The 27,211-nt window shown below is 36.0% G+C and overlaps 1 protein-coding gene across 1 annotated transcript in view; it reads left to right on the forward strand.

Moving 5' to 3' along the window:
* Positions 1–14,618, forward strand: part of vps37d (VPS37D subunit of ESCRT-I) — a 34,382-nt gene extending 19,764 nt beyond the window's left edge. The window contains exons 3-4 of the mRNA XM_052557562.1: positions 8,564–8,646; positions 13,768–14,618. Of these exons, the coding sequence (XP_052413522.1) occupies positions 8,564–8,646; positions 13,768–14,247 (563 nt within the window). The 3' untranslated portion in view covers positions 14,248–14,618. The remainder of the gene's footprint in view (positions 1–8,563; positions 8,647–13,767) is intronic.
* Positions 14,619–27,211: the final 12,593 nt, after the last annotated feature.

Below are 27,211 nucleotides of genomic sequence, written 5' to 3' on the forward strand. Positions count from 1 at the left end.
GTATATATCGTTAGAAAAGATTTCTATTTTTAATTTTATTCATCAAAGAAAATCCCGCCAAAAAAAAGAGTTCCAAATAATTATTCCAATGTTCCCAACATTGATAATAAATCAGCATATTAGAATGATTTCTGAAGGATCATGAGACACTGAAACTTGAGTAATGGCTGCTGAAAATTCAGCTGTGCTATCATAAGAATATAATTTTTTTTTATTGTAATTATGTTTAACAATATAACAGTTTTTACTGTATTTTTGATCAAATAGATGCAGGCTTGACGAGCAGAAAACATCTAACTGGTCCCAAACTTTTGAACTGTAGTGTAGTGTATATAAACCTTAAAAAATATATACAATTTTACTTGTTCCAAACCACCACAATACTGGCTCAAAAAAACATGGTAATGCTATGATGCTTTTTCTGTTAGTGCCAATTTGTGTTATGAGCCATTTAGGGCCATACACGATTATTGAAAGAGATGTAATCGTGTTGAGTCTGTTTTGAGCACGTTGCTGTTAATTAGAATAAAACACATGCTGACCTAGCTGCCAAGCCTTTTAATTAAACAGAAAGCTCTCCTCAGGCACCTGCATCCCTGCGTTTGGGCTTGTGTGGTATCCTCACATTGTCTGTTTTGACCTGAGGAAAACCCGAACAAAAGCCCTCAATGAGTGCATTCTTCAGAAGGGCGCTGGTGTGCTTTCCCCTCCAATTTGACATCAGAGGTTTACACTTTAACACAGAATTTTGCAACGCAGAAGCATTACAGAAGTCAGTTTGGTGCTTTAATCAAGGAGAAGTGTGAATTATTCACTCCCTGATATTGTTCTAAACCTCTATGACTTTCTTCTGGGCAAAGATCCTCATTGATTTATGACTTCAGAAGTCTTGCAGAAGCCATGTGGACAGCTTTTATGGTTCTTTTTGACATATTCACTGTGAACTGTCATGCATTATGATAGTTTAATGTAATTTTCTTTTTGTTCTTTATGGAAAGAAATGACAGCAGACCGATTTTAGAACATTAATGTTGATTTTTGGCCTGAACTAATCTTTTACACATGGATATGAGAGGATATGATGCGCAGGCTTTCACATGCAAACGCACCGGGGTGCGTTAGTCGTCTGAAGTCATTCCTTTCATTCTGATGACAGGAAAGCAGCCGGTGGTATTTATCTGTAAAGACCACAAAAGAACACCCACCGTTCTGTTATTTTGACAGGAAGTGAGGGAGTGTGTGTAGCCTACACACGCTTGCAAAGTAAAGGGCTTTGCAATTTTTCCTGTGCATATGCTCACACATTAATCAAGTCTGTTAGAACTAGTTTTGCCAAGAGTTCCATTAAACGAAGCCAATGTGAACTAAACCACATGGAGTAAATTCCAGATAATCAATTGTCCCAAATAGATGTCACTCTTATACCTGTATACCGTCCATCATTGTCTAAGTACACAGCAATTTCTTTATTGAAAGAGAAGGTGAGTTATGGAAAGTGAAAATATTCTTGAATTAATGATGGGAAGCCGATCATAGCAATGTGATGACACAGCAGCATTAGTTTGCGATGCAAGAAAAATAATGTTTGCTAAAGTGTTACAGTTCAAGGTGGCTTTATACTGTCAGAAGTCCTTGTGTAAATGGCACTTTTCTTCCATACATATTAATGAGTCCATTCCATTGACACATGACTTTGGTTGACAGAGGGCATTGCGTTGAAAAATTGACTGGTCCACCGGCTCTTGAATGCTAAATTCTTTTAGTTGATCAAATGAATGTGTTTTCTCATGTATTTGCAATGAACAATTAATCTTCAGTCAGTCATTCACAAATGTGAGTCAGCTAATATCTCATGCTTTGAGGCATGCTCATACATATTTTACTGACATAATAATTAGGGTAATCACCTAGCTGACACGAAAAAAATAATTTGTTTTCAGTTCACTTCAAAATGCTTTTGTGGCATGACAAAAATAGATTTTTTTAAATATTCTTAACCAATTTTGAGCAAGTAAAATCAAATTAGGTTCGTTTTTTGCATCCTTTGAAAGCTGCACTAACACTGCAATTACAGGTTTTTTTTTCTTGGTTATTGATAAGTCAGGAGCAGTGTTGTTATTGTTAACTAAAACAGAAACTATTAAAAAGTTTTTTCATTAAAATTTAAATAAAGCTGAGATCGAATATAAATATTAGAGTTAGAATATAAAAAGTTTTGCCTTGGCAATTAACTGAAAATAAGTTGAAGTACTAAAATCAACTAAAAATGTAATAATAAAAGGTAATTCAAAATATGAATAAATGCTGTAATATAAATGACAAAAGCACATTAAACAATTACTAAAAAAGAAAAGAAAAAAAAGAAAAGTCAATTGAAAATGTAATAAAAAAATCTACTTAAAAATATCAATAAATAATATTATAGCACAAATTATAAATTAATAATTATTTTTAATCGCATTTGATTGGATATTATTTTGTCAAATATATGTCACTGCATTATGTGTTTATCAAGTTATTACACTAATAAATAATACTTTTATTATTTAATTTAATTTTGGACTTGGAAATTTTAGTATATTATCATTAAGTAAGAGAATGCGTGTTTTTGTTTACGCTGACAACTGATTAAATATGTTTAATAGGAACATATTGTCAAAAAAGAAGCATGGTAATATACTTCAAATCTTAAAAGTATATAAATATAATATAATATAATATTAGTGAAATAAAAAGCTACTTAATTGTACTTAAGAGAGAACACTATTGTTTTTTAGCACAATTCAGTGCACACAAAGTATACTGTGTGTGGTAATAATATCCGATTAAAAGTACTTTTTTGATGTGTTAAGTAACAAACTAAAGAACAGTAAAGTAAAAAGTAAAGTACTTGATTATTATTTTGATGTGCTTTAATATCATATTTAAAAATGCATGTATTTCAAATGTACTGAAATTACAAATGTGTAACCACAAGAAATTATGAATGCTTGTCAGTCAGTATTCTGCAGTACACTTTAACCATATTTCAAAAACAATAGAAGTCATTATGAAATTACATAAAAATAGTGGTCTCTCTGGTGTGGTGCAGAAGAGAAGCACGTAAATGAGGCAGATGATGATAAAAAGTCTTTAATAATCCACATAGAGGTAATCCACAAGGTGAAGGTGTAAACATCGACGAGACCAGACAACCAAACACTCAACAGAACTGAACTTATAAGGGGAACGTAAAGAGGGTAATTGACAAGACACACCTGGACATAATGACACAATTAACACGAGACAGAAACTAGGACACACAGAGAACATGAGGAATGAAAACACAAGATAATGAGTCCAGGGGTGTGACAGTAAATAGGTACTCTAATGTGCAGTCAATTATATTTCATCTAAATTTTAATTTACAGTGGGAAACATATTTATTTCATCCCCTGCTGATTTTGTAAGTTTGCCCACTTACAAAGAAATGAAGGGTCTGTAATTTTATGGTAGGTGTATTTTAATGGATAGAGACAGAATACCAACAAAAAAATCCAGAAAAAGCACATTATATAAAGGTTGGAAATAATTATTTGATCCCCTACCAACCAGCAAAAATTCTGACTCCCACAGTTATGTGCCGATGTGGATTACAGATTAGTCCTGTCACTTTAAGAAGTTTTTTCTACAATCTGTATCTTCCATTCCAACCTGTCCCACCACCATGGGCAAGACCAAAGAACTGTCAAAGGATGTCAGAGACAAGATTGTAGATCTGCACAAGGTTTGAATGGGCTACAAGACCATCATCAAGAAGCTTGGTGAAAAAGAGACAAATGTTGATGCCATTATTCAGAAATGGAAGACAAGATCTTGCCTCAAGGGGTAGGGTTGGTCATGAGAAAGGAGAGGGATCAACCCCGAACTACACAGGAGAGCTTGTTAATGATTTTAAGGCAGTTGGGACCACAGCCACCAAGCAAAACATTGGTAACACACTACTCCACAATAAACTGAAAGCCTGCAGCACCTGTAAGATCCCCCGGCTCAAGAAGACACAGGTACAGAGCCGTTTAAAGTTTGCCTAAGAACATATTTTCAGATTCAGACGAGGCTTGGGAGAATTTGGTGTGGTCAGATGAGACCAAAATTGAGCTCTTTGGCATTAACTCCACTCTCCATGTTTGGACGGAGAGAAATGCTGACTATGATTCCAAGAACACCATCCCTACAGTCAGGCACAGAAGTGGAAACATTATGCATTGGGGCTGTTTTTCTGCTAAGGGTACAGGACGTCTTCACAGCATTGAAGGGCAAATGAACGCCCCGGTCATGCACTGTAAAACCTCGGACGAGAACCTCCTTCCTTCAGCCAGAACACTGAAGATGGGTCAAGGATTACAATTGCCCGAAACAAACCAACAAGAAAACAAAGGAGTGGCTGAAGAAGAAGCACATTAAGGTCATGGAGTGGCCTAGCCAGTCTCCAGACCTCAATCCTATTGAACATTTGTGGAGGCAGCCAAAAATTTGAGTTGCAGCCAAGACAGCCAAGAAACCTTAAGGATTAAGAGAGGATCTGTAAAGAAGAGTGGATCAAAATCCCTCCTGAGATGTGTGTAAACCTGGTGACCAACTACAAGAAACTTTTTCCCTCTATGTTTGCCAAAAGGGTTTCAGCACCAAGTATTAAATCATGTTTTGCTTGGGGATTGAATATTTATTTCACTCACTGAAATGCAAATCAATTTCTAACCTTGATATAATGTGTTTTTTCTGGATTATTTGGTTAGCATTCTGCCTCTGTATGTTAAAATAAACCTATACAAATTACAGACCCTTTGTAAGTGGGCAGACTTACACACTCAGCATGGGATCAAATACATATTTTCCCCAGTGTAAATGCAGTTAAGTCAGTTACATTCAGTTTTCAATTTTATTCTTTCAAATTACATTATTTCAAAATTATTCTTTTCAAAATGCTAAAATGTAGTTCTTTTTAACAAGGGTTATCCTGTGAGAAGAAACCGTTGACTTTTGGAGAATAAGAATGTGTTTCTTTAACAAATGGCAACAAGATGGTGAAGTCAGATCTCAAAAGACCTTTTGTTTGGAACAAAACGATTGTGTTGACTTAATGAAATCAATTAGCATTATGTATTCATGGAGGGAGGACAGAGCTTGGCTCTGGATATTGATCTCTGACGTTCAGTCCAGGTGAATGATGATTTTCTTTCTCTGATTGGTCTCTGATTGGTCATTCCACCTAATTGGTTTCAGTTCTGTTCTTATCTGCTGTTGTTTCTATTTTCATTTTACATGACCACTTCCAGAAGAGGACGATGATCTGTCTTGTCACAACAATGAAAGCGTTGGGTCCTTAGCTTCATGTCACTCACGAGCCATCATAACTGTGAGATCCCACAAGCCCCGGGTCATATCTCTGGCTCCAGTAGTTTCCTCGCTGTGAAGCGAGCGCCCTGCGGCCCATCTGCACGGTTTTTCCTCAGTATGTAGGTCACCCACAGCTGCTCCCCAAGTGTTTGTTTGGCTGTCTGTCACCTTCTATTACCGTTTCATGGCATGGGTCTCCGGGGTCATCCACGTGGTGTGCCACTCCCCCTCGCTCATGCCGACATGCCTCAGCTGGCACGCGGCCAGAACCTACAGATACACACTAATGCATGTGAGGTATTGGTTCTTTGATTATGCATGTTTTGAGAGTGGGGCATGTATGGGAAAATTAGAGACTGTTTTTTTTTTTTTTTTTTTTTTTTTTTTGAAAACATTTTAACAAAATGGAGATTTGTACATTTTTCTTATTTTGCCTAATTATCCTGTTTTTGTTTTCCTTTAGTACTGCCCTAAGATAGTTACAACGTTTCCTATTAGACAAAATAAATAAAGTTTACCCTGATCTTCAAATTCCAAAAGTTGTCACTTTTTCCATATTAATTTTTTTTCTTTTGTCTTTCTTCACATATTTATATCACTTTAATGCATCCTTTCTGAATAAAAGTTTTAATTTCTTAAAACCTTAATAGTCTTACTGACCCCAAACTTTTGAATGATATATATGTATAATATATGTGTATATAATGGGTTTTTTTCTTCTTTTTTTATGATTTGACATTGTTTGTAAAAAAAAGATCTGAAAAAAAATAATAATATATATATATATATATATATATATATATATATATATATATATATATATATATATATATATATATATATATATATATGTATGTATATATATATATATATATATATATATATATATATATATATATATATTATTTATTTTTTTATTTTTTTTAAGGTAAGTGGTTGCAAACCATTTATTTTAGCTACGTTTAATAAAAAATATATATTTCCCAAAGTTAGTCGACTACCTTATTAAAATGAACTTTTTTTTTTCTAAGTGGTGAAGTACCATTTAAATGGTGAGTAATCGTACTTTATCATTATAATTACCAGTTGATACCTTCATTTTACCATAGCTCCCCAGTCATTTCCATCCTGTAATAGAGGTTTGTTTAGGGAGCAGGTCTGGCTCATTGAAGCACAAATGCTGTCATTGCCGTGACCTGTCTGTGCCCTCGATGGCCACTAGCTCAGCTTTTCCCATCCCCTGTGGACTCAACACATCTGCACATTAGCATAATTGCCGGTTGCCACAGCAACCCCAGCACAGCACTAAGAGGGTCCGAGCCCCTCACTCTCATCAGTGGACATGAGCTAACAGAAAGTGTCTGCGTCCACCCTGCGATAACACTGTGAAGACACCTGAGAGCAGCTTCAGTCCCACACTTTACACAAGACTCAAGCAGCAGAGCTTCTTCACAGCTGAACACACTCGCAATGTTTTCACACACTGTTGCAATGTTCCTTTGTCCTGTTGGCACACAGTCACCAGCTCCCGAGAGACCGCATTTCTGTTTGTGCAGTGGGTTCCTATCAGCTGATGTGGGTTTTTTTGTTTGTTTTTTAGTACTTATGTGCCATTTATTGCATCATGCACCTAAAAGACTCAAAAGTAGATTGTTTCAATCTTCTGAGGACATGTGATTGCTTTATGTGAATAACAGACAGAAATGTAAGTTGTTTTTTTTTGGAAATCATCCTCTCATACATAGCTCTCAAATCTCATGCACGCTTGCACGTTCAAACGTGTAACTGTTTCTGATAGACTGACAGCTCAGTGAGTGAGCTTTTAACTTGCTGCTCGCTTGATTCAGTCAGGAAGTTTTTAACTTGATAACTGAGAGTGGGAATCAGTCTATTCACACCAAAAACAATAACAATAACTATAACTATATGGCCATCCACACCACGGTATGAATGTTGTTAATTATAATCGCTTTGCCGTTATGTAACCCGTAAACCGCTTTAAATAGGCCTACTCAAGTTCTTTAAAGTCTGGATTCTGATTGGATTCTGATCTGTTTTTATCGTTCATCAGCTTACAAAAACATTTTGTGTAAGTGTTTCCAACAAAGTCGTTCCTCTGTCGTTATCGTTAAAGTTGTGGTGCGAATTTTGGTATTGTCATATAATTAGAGTGATTATTTAGAGTTTATATTTACAGTTATTATATAGATATCTGAAACACGGTATGATAATATTGCAGTTATTTAGGTTCTGTGTATAGTTTCTCAAATCTGTCTTTTTCTGTTCGCTTTCATTTGCTTTAGACTTTCATTTGAATTGCTTTAAACAATTCGGTTCTTAATGCCTTTTGAGTTTGGATCATTCACATTTATTTGTATAGCACTATTTACGATACATACTGTATGGTTTTATCTGGTGTGTTTGACAATAGAATTATTCTGTTTCTGTTTATGCCTAATTAAGTTTACAGCACTAGCACTAGCAACTCAAGCATGGCAATCTTCAGCTATTACTGTTTACTAGTGGTTACTTGAGTAAATGTGTTCTAGATTTGTTTTTCTTTTGAGCACGATGTATGTTCACACTTTGAATTAACTACTCTTCAGACTGATACAGACATTTGCTCAGTTTCAGAAGTTGGGAATACACTACACAACTCACAAAAACATGCACCTCATTGCTGAACACATTTGCATGCTAATCAGTGCAACATAAAAAAGGTGATCTCTTTTCCACCTTCTGTCTGAGAGTGAAATTGCATTTTCATTCAGCCCGTCTGCTGATTTTTTGCACATTTTCATATTGCTGTGAACAGACCTATAGTCCACTTATAATAACTGCAAGGTAAAATATACAGCACAAAACATGTTTCCCTATGCATATCAATAACGGCTCATTTTGATGAGTGAGTTAATGACTAATTGCGTACTTCAAATCTTCAAATGACTGAACAACTTTGTGAAGGAGGTTATTTATGATCTACAATTTACTCTGTTGTCTCTCACAGTTTTTGCTGTAGGGCTGTAGACTCTGCAGCAGGGCGACTGAAGCACTGCAGAGTCACAGTAATATCTATAGATATAATCATTTTCACTCCCATCTCTCATAGCGATGTTTAATGCGATTCTGAGCCAGTGTCGTGTTGAGAATTGAAACTGACTGAGATGAAATGTTTGTGGTTTTCCAGAGGCCTTCACGGAGAAGCACAGCCCTCAGACTGCCCACAATCTGCTCCAGGAGGAGGTCACACATGCCGAAGAACAGTCCGAGGTGATTTCAAAATCCTCTGCTCCTTTTATATATACAGAAACTCTTTGTGTGTCTTTTCTTCTCGGTCCCTACCCACCCAGTATCAAAAGACAACAAAAATGCGGGGAAACTTTTGACATGTTGTTTTTTTTAGCAGTACTCTCAGGATGTTGTTTATTCAGACAGACTGTTGAATGAACATGCCCTGCCAACTGAACCAGAACAAAGCAGAATGAAAGCCTGACAAAAGTGCAGAAAGTCTTTACTCTGCATGACACCATCCTTATTAACACTGGACCACTTGATCTGAATCTGAGGGTGAAAATCCACCCTCAAATCCACTAACCTATGCACTACTTACAAAGATGGATCTGTGATCTAATCAATGATTTAAAGCATCGACAGCCCGTGTGTCATAAATAAGAAATGAGGCAAACTCATCACAACTGATGTCATGTCTCCAGCACTGTGGTTTGTCCCAGAAGTGGAAAACCAGCACTCCCAACATTTCATGAAGAACATTTGACCAAACCTAGTGCTCAGCTGCATTTACAATTATGCTTGGTATAGGTGTATAACCCAACTACCCTTTTTTTTTTTTTTTTTTTTCTTCAACGGAACAGTTTGTTGAACCTTTAGACAAAGGAAACAAATTATAATTTGCATGTGATACAGAAGAATATGGAACTCCTATTTAAAGAAGAAAAAGACAGTAATTGTTTTTTTTTTCAGATGGCCAAACTGAGCAAAAATATGCAATTTGGCACAGTTGCTGAAATCGAAATGCTTAGTTTTGTGATAACACTTTGATAATTTCGAGATGTACAAATAAACAGTCTTGCAAAGGCTGAAGTATCCTGTTTGATATTCACATTTTTGCACTCTTTTTTTTTATGGATAATCGGGTAAAACCAAGTTGCTTCAATTGTTATCTTAAAATACTAACAATATAAAAGTCATTTATGTAATACAAATCAGTAGAGATTTCACAAAATAAAGACCACAGCCACAGAAAAAGCCAGCTTTCGCGTCTCAACTATATTTTGGTCTCTAGATCTGACTCTGGTTCCTCCTTCAATAAATCTTTGATATGTTTTTGCCCACCATGCAAAATTTTATATTTAATTACTTGATAATAGTACTCTGCTTGATTTTGAGTTTTTTTTTTCACATTTATAGCACAGGTACAGGACAAGTGTGAAGTAATAGAATATAATTTTTTTTCGATATGAATACAACAGTGTTAAAACATCAGCCCTTGTTGCTCGTCTCAGAAGCATGAAAATGGATCCATCTGTTTAAATGGATATAATTACATTTTAGCATGACCGTGTCTGTTTTTCATCCATGTGCTCATGTTTCTTGTTAGCATTCATTACTAATGATGGGAAGTCTTTCCACAAATCTTTTCTAAAAAAGAAGTGTTTCTCAATAAACTGTTTAACAAAGATAATAAATAAATAAAAATGATTTAGCAATTCACTGCATATGACACTACCATTCAAGTTTGAGGTCAGTGTTTTTTTTTTTTATTATTGTTTTATGTTTTTGAAAGAAGTCTCTTAGGTTCACCAGTTGTGCATTCAGCTGATCAAAAATACAGTAATATTGTGAAATATCATCACTGTTTATATGACTATTTTCTGTTTTAATATATTTTAAAGTGTAATTCATTCCTGTGATGCGAAGCTGAATTTTCAGCAGTCTTCAGGGTCACGTGATCCTTCAGAAATCGTTCTAATAGGCCGACTTGCTGCTCAAGAAACATTTCTTAATATTATCAATATGAAAACAGTGCTGCTTAATATTTCTTTGAAAACCAGTGGAAGTCCAAAAGAACAGCTTTGATTTAAAATAGAAGCCTTTCGTAACAATGTAAAAGTCCTTACTGTGGCTTTTGATCAATTTAATACGTCATTCCTGAATAAAATTAATTCCTTTAAAAAAAAATCCCCGCTGACCCCAAACATTCCCAAAAAAACAATATGCAGGCACACATAGCTTTTTACTATTTTTTTGTGGGCGATACATTTTATTAGTAAGGGTGCTTATTGTAATTTCATGAAAAAGACAATCATATTCAGGTCAATGAATCAGTGAGCTGTTGACTTTATGAACCAATTGAATGGATTCATTGAAAATCTATGACTCAGAAGAATGATTTGTCCACAAACTGAATGTCACCATTCATTACATAATTTGTTTGCATCACAAACTATTCAACAAAGGGCTTAAAACAGCTCAGCACAACATAGGCCATTAGGAAAACATACTCCTTCGACGTCTTCTTTTGTTGTCTGAGCCGCCCTGCACCATCCGTTCAGTCTGGTCTGATTGATCTCCATAGGTTTATCCGTCCTCAGGCTGTAAACAAGCACTGTGTCTTCCAACCCACACAGGCCCGATCAATAGCTCTGTGACTTTGTCATTATGCCCCTGCCATCTAATTGATGATCTCACTCCATCATAAGGAAGCTGTACAGAGAGCCAGCCTTCAGCAGGAAGCATGCCAGACAAAACATCAGTCCCGCACGTGTGTTTCTGAGCTGGATTAGGCCATGAATTCCCACAGGACTTGCATATTCTATTAGTGCAACAGCGTCTGGAAAAGGGCCGATGGCAACTGTTCATAGTCTGTTCTCATATGAATCTATAACATTTTAATGACGCCTTGATTGAGAATTATAAAAAGCTTATAAACAGCAGGAGACCACATGAAACACGGTTCGAGGGCTGTGCTTCATCCATTAAGACAAATGGTCCTTTTAAAATAAAATCTTTGAATGCAGAACTTTGGATCCATGCGGTAGTAATTTTTTTGTTGATTACACAGGGAAACCCCACTGAGGTAAGCATTATTACTATCGCTTATGCTGGCTCTATTGTAATAACTTGTCATGCAGTGTTTGTTGTGTTTGGAAAGGTGTGTTAAGATAATTTTGTCAAAGATTTTTTCCAGACAGTTAAACGAGGGGAATAAACACAGACTTGAACTGGAAGGGGGACCCAAGCCATATCTATAGACCAGAATATCACAGATTTAGTGGCGTGCTCTTTTGAATTGAGCCAATAAAAACCACTGAGCAACATTCTAGAAATTAGTGTTATTTTAATATTGTTTATTTATAGCATCAAAGTATTATTATTATTATGTTTTCAGTTAAAATTTTAGTAATTTTGTTTAAACACAAAATGTAAAAATACATATATATATATATATATATATATATATATATATATATATATATATATATATATATAACTATATATAATATCTGTCTGTCTCTCATAGATTACCATGTATAAAATTTAAATATAATTTATATTATATGTAAATATTTTCAATGTGTATATATTACATATATTTTTTAAATGTATACATGCATTATATATATATATAAGATTTTCAGCAAATGTTTACATATGTATATTGATTTCATGTTTTTGTCTTTTCAATTAATGAAAACTAGTGAAATAGTTTTATATTAATAATAAAAGTATGGGTTAGAGTTGCTCGAAGCATGTTATTTTCTCACACTGATGTGTAGTTTGCCAGTGGGAGGTCTCCTGAAAGTCTTTATTGTTCTGTCTGTGAAGACATTTAGGGGGTGGGTTTGTGCAGACAAGACTTATCAATTATTCAGTCCCCCATACTGAGACAGACAGAGTGTAGACACCTGCCCCTTCCAGCAGAGCCTTCCGCAGACACTTCAGGGTCATGGTCAATTTATTGTATGATTATTTGTCCAGACATCATCTTTGTCTGTTTGTTAAGCCCCACAGTGTTTTTGTCAAGTAACTAAAAATGTTACTTAACAATACGTGTTATAACTATAAAACGTAGTTTTTAGTCACTTTTAGGCTGACCAGGCTAGAAAATCAGCTACAGTAAACCAGGGATGAATAATGAAGTAACAACTAATTAGGTCTGCACAGTGAATCAAACTTGAAGCTGAAACCTTGATATAAATGCAATTATCATAACAAATTCTGCAATTTAATTTAGTATGTAGTCTGTTGCGTTGCATGTTTCAAAGTGAAGCGCGGCACTGTGGTCTACATGCACACAGCTCAAATTTGGAGTAAAAACAGTGAACTCCATCTCTGCATGTGCTGTGAGTTTAACACATTTTGGAACACAGTATTGTGCAAGGTTACTTTTATATACACATTTACATAATTTCAAACATTTTTGTGGACAGAGGTTTACGACATTTCACCAGGTTTCTAAAAAAAAAAGAAAAAAAACACTTGACGATTTTCAAATTTTTGCATGAAATAAAGCTGCTATTATAATTATCTAATATTAATTTTTATTTTTAAATTTATGTCTAAAGAGTTAATAATTAGAATGATTAAATATTAATAATATTAATAATTTAGAATTAATAAAATAATAATAATTTTTGTTCTGCTTGTTCTGTTTTGTTTTGTAGTTATTTTATATATTTTTTGTGTGTTTTGTTGTGTTGAGTTATTTTATATTTTGTTTTGTTTTGTGTTGTTGTGTTTTGATTTGTTGTGTTATGTGTTGTTTTGTGTAGTTGTGTTGTGTTATTTAATAGTTTGTTTTGTTTCGTGTTGTGTATGGTTGCTTTGAGTTCCCAAAACACCGGTTTGAATGTAATGTGAAGTCACAATAAAAAGAGGTTAGTTTTTACAGCACTATGTTAAATAAAAACAATGCAAAAAAATAAAAAAAAATATTCAATATTTTATCTGTTTACTTGCATGTCATATCACCATTAACCGATATCAGAGAACCTTGAAAATATAAATATATTTTAAAAATGTTTAAATATTAAGTAAAATCTCAGTGGGTACTTCAGGTAAATGTATTGTGTCCAAGGGATTCCAAACCACCGTAGGCTGTTTTTTTTTTTTGTTTTTTTTGGCAAGGTTTATTCAATGCAGAAATATTTCTTTAAATGATGTAATCAATTGGACCGCATGGGATTCCACCATCAAAGTCATTTTGAAGGGTCATAGAAATAACTGTTCTTTATACAACTAGCTTTTGACGTTTGTCTTGGAAGACGATGAGTCGGAAAAAGGATGTTTTCGTCTGCGTCACACTTGTTATGAATCCGGCTTGACTTCCTGTCCTCTAATACCTGTTTATTTATCATTTGACCTTCACAGGAGTTGCTGGAGAAGTTCATGGAGGGCCACGTGCCCCTGGAGGAGTTCCTTGATTCTTTTCAAAGCCGCAGGAAGACGTACCATATCCGCCGCGCTCAAGCTGAGAAGCTCCAGGAGCTCAACAAAGCCGACAGGAAAGCGAAGAAACAGGAGGAGGAGCTGAAGAGGGAGGAGGAACATAAGGAGTCCCGGCCAAACGGCATCAGCGCACACGGCCCTCCCCGTGTCTTCCAGCTCCGATACGGTCTGACCCCAGCCATCCTGCTGCCGCTTTCCTCTTCCTCCGCTTCGGTCCTACCTCCTCTGGACTCCCGCTCAGGCCAGCCGCAGGTCTCGGGGCCTTGCGCCCGTCACTCCTGCCCCGGGCAGCCTGTCGGCCTGAGAGTAATTGGACAGTTACCCGGGTGGCCGGTGAGACCGGTCCGATTGCAGCAGCTGTACAGGCCCAGTCCCCGTCAGCCCGAGCCTCCGTGTCGATAACATGAAAGCCAAGTTATGCAGAGACCATGTGAAGCCTTCATCGAGTCGATATATGATAATGATGCTGCCATGAAATCAAAACTTCATGTACCCAAAAAGGGAGGAGAGCGGAAGCCATAAAGTATTTGTTAATGTCGCTTGTCGTTGTTGCTTGTTCGTTTCACTTCGATCTGTTTGGTATTTGTGTGGGTTAAGTCGGGACGTGGCAGGAGTTTAGCTGCTGTTTATGTGAGGGAAGTGCCCTGTTTCTTGAGACACTGCTTTTTGACTGGAAGGTCTTTTGGGCCGCAGAGGAACTTGGAATATGGCTCCTTTTTGTAATGTTTATGGGTGTTCAATAAAGTCTTATCATTATGTTTATTTTAAACCTATATCTTGAAGTTTCGTATTTTATTTTCCTGCTCTTACTGTCATTTTTACTGGCTGCACTCTTTCTGAATCTATATGTTTTTCTTTTTGTAGCATAGAATTATTCTTAAAACAGCAAATTTACTTGAGATTCAAAATTGAGTTTTGTGTAGAAATATATATATATATATATATATATATATATATATAGTATAAATAACAGTATATGTATTTATTTTTACTCATATTTTATTATTATTGATATATTCATGTATTATTTATTATAATTATTGTTCATCTATTAATGATATATTCATATATTTTATACAAAGCATCAATTACTTTATAAAAAAAAACTGAAGAGTATCAAAATAAGAAACAAATAATAATAACCGTAATAATTATAATAATAATTATTATTATTATTATTATTATTATTATTACACAACATGTTTGTGCATGATGTAGTATTATTCTTTTCAAATTAAATATTGTGTATTATATTCATTTTTAAATGTATAATTATTTAGAATATTGTGAAGTCACATTGCAAAAACACTGTCCATAAAAATGAGAAATGCTTTCTTTAAAAAAAAAAAAAAAATGTTATTTAGAATATAGTGAAATACAAGAATAAGTGAATAATAATAATAATAATAATACATTTAAAATCCTAAGTAAACTATTCGTGCAAACTTCAGTAAAATGACTGTGTAAACTGTGCACAAAACTGTCTTCTTTTTAAATGTTCTCTATATTTTCTTTTTAAAATTGAATTATTTTTATTGAAAACTTTTATTGTGTAGATTACAAATAAATAAAGGCTCATATTGTATTGAAAACTGTGCGTACACTACATAAAACAAATGCAGAATCTAAAATATTAGTCTTCATAAAAAGTTTTCTTAATGGAAAATAAAGTGTATTATTTATGTTTCTTTTGATCTGATTTTGATGTGAAGTATGACCCAGACTCACCCTATTTTTAGTTTTATATCAGATAAGTTTTGGTTTATTAGAATTTTCATCCAAGTAATAAAAGATTACAAGCTTGGGTTAGATGAACTCATTAAGAACGTTTGTCTGCGCGAGACTCGTTTTACAATGAGAACGGTTCAGATGGTTTATTTATTATTGACACAGCTGTAGCTGAAGTCTTTGAAAGCCCAAACTTGCCAAACACTTTGTTATTTCAAGTTTTTTTTTTTTTTGTAGTCACTTCAGAGGAGTTTGTAGTCAGAAGTATGGACACGCTGTTGTCTTTGACTGAGCTCTCATAGACGGCTGATTTTGTTTCAGGGACATGCATTTATTCTTAAGCTACAGCTGAACAGAGATACAAATAAACTCGGATTGGCACAAAATGCCTTATAATAAGTGTGCTCTTAAACCAGCGCCAATGAAAATCATATCTAAGTGTGAGGGTTGTAATTATTTATGGAAATCCTGTTATGGAATACCCCTTGAGGACATCAAACACTGTTTATTTGCTAGGATTTTATTTCCAGACCGGAAAGTTCTGCGTTCACTTTCAGTAGAGATTGCATTTTGAGCAGCTATGGGAAATTATGATGCAGTATAAACTATTAGAATGGATAGATTAGTGTTATGTTCCTTTACTTTCAACACCCCGTATGGAACAGTAAGAAGTGCAGAACAGTAATATTTACTGACCTTCATCTGTTTCTGACAGATGAAGTTTGTATACGGTCTTCTTGCTTACTTTTTTCCTCAAAATTGCCCGTTTTTGTATAAATCACGACTTACAAATTCATACACCACCTCATAAATTAGTTTGATTGTAGAGACCATGTAAGTTGATAGAGACCATTGGTGGCAATGGGTCTACGATATACTTATAAGCTTACGATGCTTTTGGGAAACGCAGCTCAGATTGTTTTTTTTTTTTGTTTGTTTGTTTTTTCCTTTTCTATATAATAATGCAACTCAAAAACAAATTTGATTCAAATATCAGATTTACGAAAAAGTTCCAATTCTCACTGTTAAGTTACCATTAACTGTGACTTTTCCCTCACTAAACTCCTGTTTTGGTGCTTATTAATAGTTAGCAAGGTAGTTGTTAAGTGTAATATTGGGTAGGATTAGGGATGTAGAATATGGTCATGCAGAATATGTGCTTTATAAGTATGTACATGCTAAAACCAACTTAATAGTGAGAAATGGTGTTACTGATGTACCTACACAGTATATCACATAAATATATTAAATATCAGCTGTGCCATCCATGAATAGCTACAGTATACAGTAAAGGAATTGACCAAAAGATGTGTTTATAAATCAAACCCCTGTTTTCCTGATGCTGTGGTGACTCCAGCCTCAGCATGACATGAAACTAACTCTGTAGATCATATACTGAAGTCGTATGACATCACTGTGCAAGAATTAGCATGGAGCCTAGAGGTACACTGATTTCCAAGAACAAGAAGACTCTTCTCCGCGTTTCTGACCCTTCAGACATCCCGTCATAGTGGCAGCGTGAGTCTGCGAGGTCAGACAGAGTCCACATCTGTCAAACCATCGCCACATCTAGCATAAGGTGACCTTGAACATGATAACCCTGATCCGATTCCCCCTCCTTCGAGTCCCTCAAATCCTGCTACTCCAATATGTCTTCGTTTTCATTCCACAACACTGGCTCTTGACATGCCGCCGGGCGGCCCAGAGGAGGGATTTGCCTCCTAAAAGCCAGAGTTCATTTATCAGCCTTCAAGGGTTTATTTGCCCGGTGGATTTGCTCTTTCTAGCATATGCTATCATGGACCAGATCAGTGTTTTCATTGTGGAGGCAGGAGGAATGTTGTCGACACATAAACAAGAAGGTGTTTTCTGTTCTGCGCTGAATTCATTTGGTCGATTTCATGCTGCAGATTTCAGTCGGGTTTAATCATAGCAAAAGTCAGTCAAGAAAATAAACAAGCACAACATCTGTAATACATGTCATTCATCTCAGTAATACTGCATTCAGAATTATGAATCCATGAAACAAATTTCTTCCGGTGGAAAATGCCAAATGCCATTCAGGTCATCAGCCTAACTAAGATTTTTTAAATGTTTTTGAAAGTCTCTTATAGTCTTAACAACCAAAATAGGCAGGGCTGAGAATTCATGATTGGCTTCTAGGGCTGAGACTGGTATAACAGGGGATTCTTCGAAAGTCTCCAAGACCTTGTCAGTACAGACAAAGGGTTCATAAGTGGGCACCCCTGTCTTAAGAGGAGCTGAAGCGAACACCTCCGCCAACTCTGGAGGCTTTTCAGCAGATGTCTCTACCTCTGGAGGTACTGCCAGACAAAGATAGTTCAGAGACAGCCCTCACAGCTGTAACAGAGGCATCAAGTGACAGAGAGAGTTTGATAATCATGTCTGTAGTAGAAACAGAGTGACAAGGAACACCATGAGCTTGGGACAGAGCGCTGCTACTGTTAGAGGAGGTTCTGCAACAGAAGTTTCCACCTCAGGGGGAACAGGAACCGACAAACTTGGGGGCTGGAGGAGGCTCAGAAATGGATTCAGAGAGTCCAGCGAATTCCGGAGCAGACTCTGGGACTAGAGTTGTCTCGGGAGTAGATTCATGAACTAAAGCCGTCTTTGTACTGTGCTCAAGAGCTGAAGACTTCACTAGACTACGGTCAGAGACTGGAGCAAACACTGAGCTTTTTTCCAAGGCTGAAGCAGACACGAGACTGAGATCATGAGTGGAAATAAAAATGTGGCAGTGGTCATGGACTAAAGTCATCTCTGAGCTAGACTCGGGAACAGAAGACCTCTTTGGGCTAGCATTGAGATCAGATTCAGGGAGTACAGTGTCTATTTCCAAGACTGATGACGCTTTGCCAGGGGAACAGGAGTGAGTAGCAGACGCTAGGCTTGCTAGTACTGAAACCGTGTCACTTAAGAAAGCTGAAATCATGTCACTTGATCGTACAGAGACTGCGGTGCTTGGAGCATTGAATCTGCATGCCTAGTGAGTGTAGAGTCTGCATGTCTCTTGGGCGTAGAGTCTGCATTGCTCTGGAATGTCCTAGATGGCCACCAGGACAAGACCACAGGAAACAGATGATGATTCTGCACAATCTGACTTTGCTGCAGCCTGGAATTTAACTCCTGGTTTCGTCTTGTCAGAGGAGAACTGGCCCCCTGACTGAGCCTGATTCTTCCCAAGGTTTTTTCTCCTTTCTGTCACCGATGGAGTTTTGGTTCCTTACCTGTCACCTCTGGCTTGTTTAGTTGGGGATACTTAATTACCAGCTTTTTTGTTGACTTGATTACACAGATACTATTTAAACTGAACTGAGCTGGATGATGACATAATTGAATTCAATGATGAACTTTTTTTGCTTTATTGACACACTATTTTCCAATTTAATGCTGTTAATAACTTTGTTACAATCTATATTGTTAAAAGCGCTATATAAATAAAGGTAGTGGCCCTGCTTTGAACAGGCTCTGGCTTGGCAGGCTTGACATGACGAGGCTCTGGAAGATCAACTCAGACATGACGGTACTCTGGAACGGCGACCATGAGGGCCATTTTTTGAACAGTCTCTGAGCTGGCAGCCATTTTGCAAAAAGTCTCTGGGATGGTGTCTTTCTTGGGAAGAGACTCTGAGCTAGCTGCTGTGAAGAGGTTCTGCTTCTCCAACGGTGAAAGATACATTTCTCTCAAACTATACCATTGTAATCCCCTCTGGGTAACAATGACTTAGTTGGCTCACTGACTCCAAAATGGAACAAGTTCTTAAACAAAATCTCATAAGATTGGAGGTAACTGGTAGTGTATATACAGTTAGCAAGAGTATTTTCGTTTTGTAAATGACTGTGATCTTGCTTAATTTCATAAGTCCATAACCATAAATGCAGCCTGGCAATAAAGTGGTTCAATCACATAGTATGCCAAGGCACAGACAGATCTCACAGTGCACTTTGCATAAAAAAGGAAGATGGAGGCTTTCTCATGAACAGGCCTGCTTTGTTCAGCCAGATGACATCTTTGAGGAGTGTCAAATGATGTGCTGTCAGGCCTGTTGACATCCTGTGGTAAATTACAGTCACAACATCATTATTATAAATTTCAGCACAGCATCATTTGATCGGTATGAAGTGAATGTATTGTGTGGCTTTATGAATGCCGAACCCTCAATGAAACGACTGCCTGCTGAGATTCTCGCAAATGTGCTTTTACAGACACAAACACACACATTATTGTGTATAGGGCCATGGAAAGTGGATGACGCCCGGACCATCTGTTGTGCATTCAAACTGCTGTTTTGGGAGAATCGCAATGTTTTATCTAACCGTTCCGTAATCGTTTTCTAAATAGTGATGCTTTTAGTCTTCGTTTCCCATTGTAATCTGTTTAGATGGGTTACTGGTGGACTGGATGTCCATTTTCCGCTGGATGCAATTCCTCCTGGAATACAAAGAAGGGTTATGACCTTCCTTTGCTCTCAGACGGTGTCCCTCCAGGCTGTTTGTGTTGGGCAAATGGTTTCTTTAGGGCTCAGCTTGTTTCTGGATGGTCTGATCCCCTGATTTAATACTAAGGATAAAACGAAGGACCAGAGGAAGTCACAAATGATGATTCTATCTCATATCAATCATGAGAGACTCATTTTGGTCTACCAATTCACCATGCTTAATAAATAACCACGAGCGAAAAACTGCACTTGATAAACATTCTGTAATTAAGTTCATGATATGTAAATTGTTCTTCTCTAGGGTTGAATGTTAGCTTAATTTTTATTGACTTTAAAATAAAGAAGGAATTCATTAAGAATGAATTTCACCCACGGATGAGTTTGTTTTTTTGCACATGCTGTCTGCTCCGTTTGGCACCAAAATCAATGTAGGAATTATACTAAAACAACAACAGTGTAATAATTATTAATTATCAATAATACATATTTGTGGTACCAATCAATTATGAACATTACTTAATGCATTAGAGTGTTTGTATTTGATCAAACACAGTAAAAACTGTTATATGAAAAATTATTCAAATGTGAAATTACTATTTTAAAGTGTAGTTTATTCTTGTGATTGCAAAGCTGAATTTCAGCAGTCTTCAATATCACATGATCATTCAAAATCATTCTAATATACTGATTTGCTGCTCAAGAAACATTTCGGAGTATTATCAAAATGTTGCAAACAGTTGTGCCTCTATTATGCTTTTTTGCAGGATTTGTTGATTTATAGAAAGAACAGCATTCATTTGAAATTTAAATGTGTTATAACTGTCTTTATGATCACTATTGATCAGTTTAAAGCATATAAATGATCAGTTTAAAGCATATAAATGGGGGACAATATGATGAAAAATCTATTAGTGTATTCATATTATTTTATTTCTTTATTTAGCTTTGTATCCTGTTGCCGTTACTTTATAAAAGGCCAACGAGTATGTCACAGTGATTTTAACATGGCTAGGAAGGTTGCACCACAACACAGAGGTCCAGCATTACTGTTTTTTGCAGATTGGCCCCTGCCACCTTGAAACCTCAGATTACCCTTATCTTTCCTCATGTCCTAAAAGCTATAAGCCTTTAAGTTCAAAGGATTCTGTTTAAGTCGTTCTCTGTCCTTTTGAAAATGTCTTATAGTAATACACACAGACAGACTGCCTTGATGTTTAATGCTAGCTGAAATATTCAAATGAGAGCCCATCATATCTCACTATTGTCAGGATGGGGTATGTGAAAAGAGCCTTAAATACAAACTGTCACATTTTTCCCTTGTTTTGATGGATGTTGGGTAGGCAGCCTGCTGAATGCAGTATCAGCTGGAATGTAATGAGAAAATGAGAATGATGTAAAGCCACCTTTGATCCTCCACTGCTTTTATCAACTGAATCAACTAGCTGCAGTGCACGAGGTTGTAAATTTGGCAAGCTGTTTATACGAATGTGTGTGAGAGAAAGAAATATGGAGAGAAGGCAGAACAACAAAGCCATTTATCACAAACCACTGAACCATATCAGATATGATAAGTCAGTCCCATGTCTCTGTTTAAGATGCTGCAGTTTTTTATCAATGTTTGGTTAAAGGCAAGTTGGATTATGCGAGGGCCATCTTGGTAATACAAATAGCCATACTGAGAAAAGCTAGTCTGGAACGGTAAGGCCAACCTCCTTTAATTTGATCATCTCAGTCCTTTTGACATTGACGAGCACTGTTGACACAGACCAGACTAAAATTGAAAACTTGTCGCCATGCTAACAACAAACAGGGAAGTGCGTAATGATGTGTAAAATCAAGAATATTAAACTGAATTTGAACACTGGGGTCGAAAATTCACCATGATTGCTGGTGGTTACAGCTGCAGTATGCAGAAATCTAGGTTCTTCAGTTCAACTCGCGCAACAAAAGAAGAAGAAGAAAAAAATAGTTTTTTAGGCTGTACTACAGCAGTGTTGTGTCCTGTCTGTGAGTGCTCTTTCTCCTCCTCTTGCATCAGCTTGCACACGTTTTGTGCTTCTATAAGGGAACATCATTCTATAGACTGATCTCATTTGCCCTGGTGGGCAGTGACAATCTAATCTTAATTAGACATTATGGGAGACAGCATTGTTTAAGTCATATACTTTGAGTGTATGGTACATGCATGATGGACTGCCATTCAAGGGCAAGACTGCGAGTGCATTCAACCAGTGTAGACAGGATTCAACATCTCACGTTAGCCTACAGATAAACAAAAAAGAGCTATATAGCATATATGCATCAAGTCTTAAGCACATAATAGCATGTAGACCCTACATCTATACTGAGACACACACATATTTGCACACGTGTACTGCTGGGTGGGTGCACACGTGGTTTTGCCCTACATGAAATAGTGGAGGCTGGGTTATCACATGTTTTAGTCAACTAAAACATTTTCCTGGCTGGGCTGATTTTTGAAACATCTCTTCAAGTTTGGCTACACAAATTGGTTATTGCACAGGAAAAAAAAATACTGTGCAGTTAATTAAACACATCTTGTTTCTGACAGTATGCCCCAATAGCCTTTCCTAGGTTATCCTGATTTATCCTCTTAATTATGTATATATATATATATATATATATATATATATATATATATATATATATATATATATATATATATTCGGGATGCACGATATTGGATTTTGGCCGATATTCGATATGCCGATATTTTCAAAATAATTTTGGCCGATGCCGATACCGATATCGATATATATACAAATATATACTGATATATTTAAACTTTAATTTTACTGAAGAGAAATCCATGTATCTCTTCTGTACTGATTCTACCATAAATTTATTATTTTACAAATGTAGACAGACATTCACATCTGAAAAACAGGTCAATTATTTCACTTGGAGAATATCGGTTTGGCTCATCGGCAGAAATATTCATATCTTTCAGTGAATAAAAATTTTTTCTCTTGCACTGGGCAAATCTCCCCCTCAGTTGCTCTTACGTATAACAAACATTTACCTTCAGAGAGGGTTTTTCATATATGATTTACCTGATTGACGTAACATTTTATTCCTAAATGCATAGTGATTTTTCACCTGGCTATTGATAGTATTTTCTGATTTATAGAGTGTTAAAAGAGACATCCAAAATCCCCTTGATAAAAATTTTGACAACTAAATTAAACCAAACTTTGGAACCTGTTTGTGCAATGTTCATAAATGTTGAAATGTATGCAGATTCATGTATATTTAAATAGATAATGAGTTAGATCATGACAAAATCTTATACAAACCAATTGTCTTTACTGTGGTTAACGAGAAGTATGGTGAGATTTAACTGTTACAATTAGTACCATATCCCTCAATAGTTGATCGCTGATAGCCTATAAGATATTTTACTGGAAGACAACACAAAATTCTTATTAAGAGGAAGATTTCAAATGAAAGGCACAAAAAAAAAAAAGCGGGAAGACAGTATAGGGGTATATCATGCAGTGATTCCAGCTCGCTCCAGCATGTTGGAGGAATTGCCCTACACGCACCGTTTGTGATTACAATCGGAAAATCAACAGCTGCATTGAGTGTGGATCAGATCTCACAATCACAGCCGGGTGGAGATGTGAGATACTGCTATGGTTGAATTCTGCTGAATATTTCACTGCACACTGATAGCTATTAAAATCCAAACAGCCCCTGTCTGCTGAGCTATCATGCTCACAAGGGACAGTACAATTATAATGATGGCTGTAGCCTGGGAACTATTGCATTTAACATCACATACCGCTGGCATTGACACAGTGTGCAAATTATGTAGCAAGGACACAATACCCTTTCTGTTTCATTCGTAATCACTTTTAATATCCATTTAATTTAAAATCAAACATTCTCTCTGTTGCCAAATCTCACTACAGTCTGTCTTCACTTCCTGGCACAAAAGGGTTAAAGACCCTGGCAGTTATGTCAACATGTGTTAGTGCTGTACGGGCTGATGATGGTGAATGAGTATATGAAGATTGTCCAGGGTGTGTTGGGTCACACAAAGTGTTGTGAGATCTGATCTGCATATTCATGAAGACATGTACTAAATTTGATAAGGGTGTAGAATAATATTTAAACCCTTTTAAGGCATGAAGAAACCAGAAAATAGATTTTCAAAGATTAATTTTAAAGGATAAGTTATAGTGACTGAAGGGGGATTTCAAATAAAACACACTGGTTGAAATATGTGCAGGTGGTTTAATGAGCTGTATAGGGTATGTATCCTAATCCATTTAAATAAAATGGTATCATTATCACTTTTATAACATAAACCCCCATTATCACACGCAGGGCCAGAGACAACATTCCTGTTTTCCTTCTTTGATTGGTTTCAGTGGGTGGTTTATTAAATCTCTGCATGTGTCAGTTTAACACAGAAGTATTTGAGGAAGGATCTGATGTATGAAATATTTGTTTTGATGTATAGACTTAGTAGAACAAAACAGACTTGGTGGAAGTGGGCTCTGAACAAATAAGGGTGGCAGCTGGCAAGCAATGAAAATGCTGATGACCTTACACTGCCTGTATGCAGGAAACTCCTGTGTCCTGTTGAGGAAGAGTGAGGTGATATCCATAATAAGAAAGACATCCCTGGATAAACTGCACCTTCTCTGCGATAAAATTATTTGCACCATTAAAATAAGGTGACCAGATTTCTTAAACGGAAACCGGGAGCATTTCCTATTTTAGTGATCAAATATAGTGGGTTCCCTATACTAAAGGTTCCCTATACTACTGTTAAAATTAATAGTTATGATGTCATCACACTATCAAAACAGTTAACCACACTATGAAAAGTCAGTAGTGACCACTGTAAATAGCAAGCAGTTCAGAGCAATAACTAAATTAGGATATTATGAAAATATAGCCAAATAAATATCAGAGGATATGATAAATAAACTGTAATTAAATTGAATATGTGGAATGAAATTAATAAAAAACGTGGTTGAATGCAGCGCTGTCTGATTACTTCATGTCTCATACACCAGTGCGAAAGCATTAAATTTTAAAGTATGTCTGAGTGAGCAGGGTGCTGAGGTATCCTATTGTAGCCCTCGGACAGAGGGATGTGATTGGACGAACATTTTATGGTCCTACACCTTCCACAGACACACACACACACACGCACGCACACACACACACACACACACACACACACACACACACACACACACACACACACACACACACACACACACACACACACACACATATATATATATATATATATATATATATATATATATATATATATATGCATTTTCTTTACAGATGTAAGATAATAAATGTAGCCACTACTTTTTAAAACCAATAAAAAGTGTTTGGGACACGTGCTTTATTTCAAATTTCTGAACTTATTGAAATAAAGAAATATTGTGTAGGCATTTATGTACTCCGTAAGATTTAAGTTATGGCTTATTGCAAGATACTTCACATTTACTAAAGATTAAAAGCTGCAGACGGTTAATTACGACTGGTTAGCAGTGGTTACTTTGCCGTTTTGGACGTCGCCATCTTTGATGTTTACGCTAGTATCTGTCGCTATGGTTACAGGTGCACGTTCATTCTGTTACTTTTATGATGTCATGCACTCGAAGAGCAGCATTGTAGTTGCTTTGGATCATGTTTGACTGCGACGATTCAAGATATCTGTCCATTTATGAAGGTAAATCTCTATAAAAATACATTAATAGATCGAAAATTATCGACTTGTTTAAGTTTAACCTTTCATTCTTTCACTATTTCTGAACATGTTCGTTGTTTCTGTCTTTGCATGACTCTTTCCGTCTGCATGTCATGGTTTGCGCCATTACAATGACAAAATTGTGAAAAAATGTCATAAGACAGCAATAAATGGCAAGTAAAATCTCAAACTGTTATATGAATACATCGAAAAACTTTATTAACTGATGCTAAAGCATGAACCTTACTGGGAAAATCACTGTATTTCTGAACATGTTCTTCTGTTTATTTCTTTGCATGACTCATGCCTCTGTTTGATCTGAAATAATGCTATACATGATGAAAAACTTCATGTGACCGCAATAAAGGCAAGTCAAATCTGAATTATGTGTATGTGAATACATAAACAGATTGTATTACATTGTAGCATGAATCTCACATTCTGGAAAATTACTGAACATGTTTTTCTCTTTCCACTATTTGCTTTGTTCTTTATGCCTGCATGCCATGGACTGAGGTGCCACAGTGGTGAATATGGTCAAGTCACCTTTATTTATATAGCGCTTTTAACAATACAGATTGTGTCAAAGCAACTTTACAGTATTCAATAGGAAAATAGTGTCAATAATGCAAAAAAAAAATAAATGGTGAGAAAGATTGTGTGATGACATGAAAACAACCTGTCTTAACATGCATTGTACTGCAACATGATTTTTATTTTTATAAATTTTTTTAATTCTAGAAAATCACTGCTTTTTCTAAACATGTTCTTTGTTTCTTTCTTTGCTGGACTCTTGCCAACCACATGACTTGGTTTCATATACTAACTTGTGTTAAAATGCAGCATAAATCAATGCATTTCTGAAAATGGCCTTCTGTTTCTTTTTCTTTTTTTGACATGGTTTGAGCCATCCCAGTTGTGAATAAGGTTAAACAGATCACATGACAGTAATAAAAGGTAAGTCAAATCTGAAGGTTTTGTATGATTGCAGCAAAATCTGTATTACATCGTTTTGACAATCATATTTCTAAATAAGCATGTTTTTCTCTGCTTCTTTCTTTGTCTGACTCTTTCCAAATACATGCCACGGTTTGATCCGCCACAATGATGTGGTAAAGTAGATCATCTAACAGCAATAAAGGTCTAATCTGAATGTTTTGTAAATGAATAAATAAATAAACTGTATTAGCTTGTTTTAAAGGGTAGTGTTTTGCTGATTCTTTGCATGACACTTTCTATTTCCAGCAACATGTGTTTGAGCCATCACAGAGACAAACATGTGGTAATGCCTCAAAAAACTTTGCAGCATGATTTTTTGTTATTATTCTGAAAAATCCCTGTATTTCTGAACATTATTGTTTGTTTCTTTGCATGATTCTTTTCATCTATGTCATGGTCTGAGCCGTCACAATATGAAACTAAGTGTCTTATG

The sequence above is a fragment of the Carassius gibelio genome, chromosome B5 (assembly GCF_023724105.1).
Source record: "Carassius gibelio isolate Cgi1373 ecotype wild population from Czech Republic chromosome B5, carGib1.2-hapl.c, whole genome shotgun sequence".
Lineage (NCBI taxonomy): Eukaryota > Metazoa > Chordata > Actinopteri > Cypriniformes > Cyprinidae > Carassius > Carassius gibelio.